Source organism: Limulus polyphemus, unplaced genomic scaffold, assembly GCF_000517525.1.
Source record: "Limulus polyphemus unplaced genomic scaffold, Limulus_polyphemus-2.1.2 Scaffold5744, whole genome shotgun sequence".
In the NCBI taxonomy this organism is placed as follows: Eukaryota; Metazoa; Arthropoda; class Merostomata; order Xiphosura; family Limulidae; genus Limulus; species Limulus polyphemus.
The window spans coordinates 51,989-58,423 of NW_013671354.1; the positions used below are offsets into that span (position 1 = coordinate 51,989).

At 33.3% G+C, this 6,435-nt stretch overlaps 1 protein-coding gene across 1 annotated transcript in view; it reads right to left on the reverse strand.

The window, feature by feature from the left end:
• Positions 1 to 5,966, reverse strand: part of LOC106472931 — a 15,385-nt gene extending 9,419 nt beyond the window's left edge. Inside the window, exons 1-3 of the mRNA XM_013933601.2 lie at positions 5,624 to 5,966; positions 4,493 to 4,675; positions 2,997 to 3,184 (exon numbers count right to left, since the gene is read on the reverse strand). Of these exons, the coding sequence (XP_013789055.2) occupies positions 2,997 to 3,184; positions 4,493 to 4,675; positions 5,624 to 5,966 (714 nt within the window). The remainder of the gene's footprint in view (positions 1 to 2,996; positions 3,185 to 4,492; positions 4,676 to 5,623) is intronic.
• Between the last annotated feature and the right edge of the window lie 469 nt (positions 5,967 to 6,435).

Here is a 6,435-nt window from a genome sequence, read left to right on the forward strand (position 1 = left end):
TACACTGAATACAGTTTAGGAGCGCTAAGTATACACTGAATACAGTTTAGTAGCACTATTTATACACTGAATACAGTTTAATAGCACTACGTATGCTATATTAGAAGTTGTTAACCTAACTGATTTTTACCACTAATTATTCTATAAATACGCCTTATTCCCTGTGTCACTCTGTCGAGAGCGCTTTCACGCTTCTTTTTTGGTAATGCACAACAATATATTTCGTCGCTTAGCAACAATACTATTATAGGATTTTATAGAGTAGTTTGAACTATTATGTGATGTTATAGAGCGGTGTTTAACTATTTACGGGATGTTATACTGCCCAGAATGCTTTCACGCTCCTTTTTTGGTAATAATCAACAATATACATCGTCGCTTAGCAACAAAAATATTATGGATGTTATAGTATTTAAACTATTATGGATTGTTATACAGTAGTTTTTAAGTGTTAGAGGATGTTATAGACCATACATAAGAGTATTTTAACTATTATAGGATGTTATACAGTAGTTTTAACTATTATGGGATGTTATAGTGGTCTTTAACTATTATGGGATTTTACAGTGGTCTTTAAATATTATGGGATGTTAGAGAGTTTTAACTAGCATGGGATGTTATAGAGTGATGTTTAAAACTATTGTGGAATGTTATACAGTAGTTTTTAACTATTATGCGATGTTATGCTGTAGTTTTTAACTATTATGGGATATTTTGTTGTCTATACATTTCAGTTTATACTTTCAGTACATAGACTTAAAAAAAATATGAAGGATCTTAATTCTGATTGGCTAACAAAGGAATTACCCGACATTTGACTGTCGTGACTGCACTTTTCTGCCTCTTTGTTGGTCAAGCTTGATTTCGCAAAATTTATTTATTTCAGTTAGCTATGAAATGTGAGGTTAGGATATACTATGGGGTGGGAGTGGTAGTATTTGCTCCGTCATTTTTAACGAGCTATAAGCTAGTAAAGTAATAAAACATTATACGCCAGGCCTTTAAACAGTATATTATCACAATAAAGTAATAAAACGTTGCTGGTAAGCCTGTAAACGTTATATTATTACTATAAAATCAATTAAGCATTGTATTATTTCTAAAAAGTAATAAAACATTGTACATTAGGCTTTTATGCATTATATTATTACAATCTAATATATATAAAAGCCAGTTGTCTTTTGGTAACGCTCTGTTCGTCTGTGTCGCTTAGCAACAGAACTATATATGTATTAGACTCGAACTTAAAAATGCAGAAAAACTATCTTAACTGTAGATTTCACATCAGCTTACAGGGGCAAAACTATTCTAACTGCATAGATCACTTCAGCTTTCAGGGGCAAAAAATAATTGTATGGGTCTCATCAACTTACAGGGGCAAAAACTAATTTAACTAGTTAGGTCACGCCAGCTTACAGGATCAAGAACTATCTTAACTGCATAGATCACACGAGCTTACGGGACCAGAAACTAACTTAACTGTACAGGCCACATACGTTTACAAGGATAAAAACTATCTTACCTATATAGGCCAAGTCAGTTTACAGGGACAATTATCTTAGCTGTATAGGTGGCATGAGATTACAGGGGAAAACTATCGTAACTGTATAGGTCACACAAATTTACAGGGACAACAATCATCTTAACTTTGAAGGAAGGGCGGGGAACCCAAGGGGATTTTACATAACTCCAATCTAGTAAAATAATAAAATATTATATGCTAGGCCTACAAACATTATAATAGTGCAGTAAAGTTATAAAACATTATATGCTAGGCCTACAAACATTATAATATCACACTATATTAATAAAACATTATACGCTAGGCCTAAACATTATAATATTACACTATAGTTATAAAACATTATACGCTAGGTCTAAACATTATAATATTATAGTATAATAATAAAACATTATACGCTATACCTATAAACGTTGTTACGTCTCCGTTTGTTAATTGATTTTCCGTAACTTCGTTCCGACGAAACTTTAGCGGCACAAGTCCTTACTTAATAAAACTGGTTTATTCTTTCTGAATATAACTTTACCGATACATTTATTTTCAACAGTCGCTCTTTTACAAACGTTTTAACAACTAACGTTAACTTCAACAATACTTCCTGACTGCAGTTCAATTACTCACTACCTACACACACATTGTCCCGTCACGTTGTCACCCTCTTATATATATATACCAGCCTACCCTATATCTAGTAATCTCCCGACTATTCCCGATGGTTCGAGAGGTGGCGTGACACTAGTCACGTGACCTCGCTGACGCAACAACGTTATAATATTACAGTAAAGCAGTAAAACATTATACGCTAGGCCTACAAACATTATAATATTACATTATAATAATAAAACATTATACGCTAGACCTATAAACGTTATAATATTACAGTAGAACATTATACGCTAGGCCTACAAACATTATAATATTACACTATAATAATAAAATATAAGGCTAGCATTGATTTTAAGTTGAACTTATGTATCGACAGCAGAGCTCGGTTAACACAGTTTAGTTATTTTTCTACTTTACATAATAATTTATTTATTTATGGTGGATTTGAATTAGTGTGTTTGTTTGATGTCTTCCGAATTCAATTTAACTGTTTTGTTTAAAAGAGAAAAAAAAACTTTGGTAATTGGATAATTACTTTTATAAAAATTGTTTTCTTATGCAAACCCCGTCTAAGATGTAAAATAATTCTAAGCGAATGAAATTGTGTTTATTTCAAAACGCAATCTTTAGGAAAAGCTAAAAGGCTCATGAAGAAACAACTTACTTCTAGGAAGCAGCGAGTGTTTAAAGAATAATTTGCCTAAGATAGCAAACAATAGGGTTAAAATTAAACTGTTTCTATGGGCCTTATTACAAAAATGTTATTTGTTTTATATGTTTTGATATTAGTCTCAGCATATCGGAAGTTATATAAACAGAAGTTTGCACCCAAAGATAATTAAAATATTGGCGTCCTTCTACTACTGACCTGCTGAGGTACAGCACTTTGGGCTTCTTGACAAACAAGGTTAACAAAGTCAGAAAACGTATCTCCATTTTCTTGGTATTTTCCGAGGCCTGACCCCAAATTATACGATCCAGAAGGAGGTACGGGACCCCCCAGGCTGGACGAAGGTGGACAAGCTAAGTTTACTGTTCCTGGTTGATGAGTCAGAGCTGAGAAAAATAAATATATTTTGTAACATAAACCTTAAGTAGTATTTTTTTTATCGCTTCATCATTTAAAGGTGATGTTAAATAAACTGTTTAACACGTGGTTTAAATACCAGTAAGTGACAGTTTCATCAGTTAATTATAGGGTCTAAATTTGACTATTGGCAAGGTGAACACATGATGTTACAACGTATAAATACTAGTAAGTAGACAGTTTCATGAGTTAATTATACAGCTTAATATTGACTATTGGCAAGGTTAACACATGAAGTTACAACGTATAAATACTAGTAAGTAGACAGTTTCATCAGTTAATTATACAGCTTAATATTGACTATTGGCAAGTTTAACACATGATGTTACAACATATAAATACTAGTAAGTAGCCTGTTTCATAAGCTAATTATAGGGCCTAAATTTGACTATTGGCAAGGTTAACACATGATGTTACAACGTATAAATACTAGTAAGTAGACTGTTTCATCAGTTAATTATACAGCTTAATATTGACTATTGGCAAGTTTAACACATGATGTTACAACCAGTAAGTAGACAGTTTCATCAGTTCACACTCTTTGTGTTATATATGGTTATTTGATGGTTAAATGGCATAATGTAGAAGTGTAGTTTACACTATCGTACTTAAAAAAATCTGAGGAATGTGAGAAATAAAAAACTCATTTCACTTGTACTTATAAAACACGTGCGATGACGATAGCTAGACACAAATTACTTAACTCGTCTGAATATTAATAATCATACTTATAAAACACGTGCGATGATTAGTTAACTCGTTTGAATATTACCAATCATACTTATAAAACACGTGCGACAACGAGGACTAGACATACATTACTAACTCACTATCAATCATACATAAGCATTTTAGGGCAGAAGTGTAGTTTACACTTCATGCTTAAAATAAAATCTGAGGAACCTGAGAAATATAAAACTCCTTTCACTTGTACTTTTCTTTTACGATCTTTTTTATGTAAAAAAACAAACTTGAAACATTAGCCCTCTATCCTCGTAAAGTGACTTTTAAAAGTTCATTGAACTTAAAAATTGTTATTCAAAATACACCTTACTGAAAAACTTTCAAACAAAGAGTGAATAGTCCTCTATTTCATGCCTTCTGTCATGTAGAAGTTGTCGTTGTCTTGTACAACTAGTTTAACATAGCGTTTTATAATGAAACAGGAGACGAGCACCACTTTGATTGACGTATTTCAGCCACGCCCACATCGAAAAACAAACAAAGTAGTTTACGAGTTATGATAGCATTTTAACATGAGTTATAAATGAACGTACTTTCACTGTTATGAGGAGACACCGGCTTTTTATTTGCCCTGGGAGCCTCCTGGTGGTAAATCACAGCCTCTCTCAGGCCGGGTGACCCTCCACTGACAGGAACGAAACTGTTGGGTGTTCCTGACTTGACTTTAGCTTGATGAAGCAGGTGAGGAGAGGTGAGAGCGGGAGGGTTTCCTGTTCCTGTTGGGCCAGAAATATGTTTTATTATTTTTGTTAAATTGTTTAGTATAGTGGTCATATTGAAACTGAATGTTTAGAAACGTTTTGAGTGTTTCGTGTTACTGACATATATTAACACTCGTCAAGTTTACAGCAATTGAAATAACGAAGACTACAAAAGTAATAAAATCCAGCTTATCATCCTTTATCATCAGCCGGTATTCTAATTTCATTTTATAATGTGTACGTACAGACATATTAAACGAAAGAAATTAGATGAAACCCAACAAAACGTTTATTGAAATACATTTCAGTCTATATTAATTTCAAGGGTAACTTTATCTTATCAGTAAGCGAGAACTGCTGATAATACTTAAGTTTAGCCACGAGAAACACTGGATTCTGTCTCCATTTGATAACACTAAAAATAGTCCTTAAGAAAAATACTAAATATAAACAGAATCCAATGAACGTATAGTATTAAGATTAGGCCCTGAGAAACATTGGATTCTGTGTACATTTGGTACTGACGTATATATTTAGTACTGATATATAGTATTAAAATTAGGCCCTGAAAAACATTGGATTCTGTCTACATATGATACCGATATATAGTGTTAAAATTAGGCCTGCGAAACATTGGACTCTATCTATATTTACTATTGATAACACTAAAGTTAGGACCTGGGAAACGTACGATTCTATCTACATTTCGTTAGTGAGTGTAGTGAAACAACCACTACTAAAATATAACAATCAGCTTAGGAAGAATAATAACGTTGCTTTATTTTAGATTATAAGAATTACAGATAAACTTTAGCCATCCAAATATCTTAAGCAAAGACAGCTAAACTGCGAACCTAAAAAACAACAACAATGTTTTAAAAATAAATAACTCTTAGAACCAACATATAAATATTTTTCTTTCGACAGTTATAGGCATCATTAATGTTTATATAGTGAACTCACGAACGATGTGAATTCTGCCGTGTTCTATGTCGCTTCCCCACACAGCATGATTAGTCAGATCAGCAGCGGAGTGACAGTAATATCCGCTAGTTTCAGCTGTTCTAGTCATGTCTTCTTCGCTGAAGGAGAGTCGACGTAAACGTTTAGCACGGTATCCAATAGCTGGACTAGGGGACTGATGTGTAGGGGAAGAACAGGGCATCCCTTCCTCTGGTAAGTGATCCCCCGAAGGAGGATCTAATCCCCTGTAGTCCGTCGGAGAAGAATAACTATTGTAGTAGTTGGCGGGAGACTCCAGTTTGATCATGCTGAGGGGTGGTTGACTGCCATTGGTGGGATGCATTATAGAACCTTGAGAGAGAGAAATATATGAGTAACTGTGTACGTCAAAGTAAGTTTCGAGCTTTCCTGCAACATGGTAACCTAATAGCTTATAAGGGACAAATAAATATAGCAATACGATATGAATGATTATTTAAAATATACCTTTCTTGATACCATCAGCTCGGGAAACCAATATCTTTCTTACATATATATTAATGAGCAAAGAAACAATACAAAATAAATAAAATATTTTAGTTTTAGAATGTTTCTGACTAACAATAAACAAAAAACGATACCTTTATTTCAAACTATTCCTGTCGACAGATATATTCCGAGCTTTATGGCTCGACAGGTTTATTTTGAACTCTATGGCTCGACAGGTTTATTTTGAACTCTATGGTTCGACAGATTTATTCTGAGCTCTAAGGTTCGACAGATTTATTCTGAGCTCTATGACTCGACAGATTTTCAAAAGTTATGTTGATATC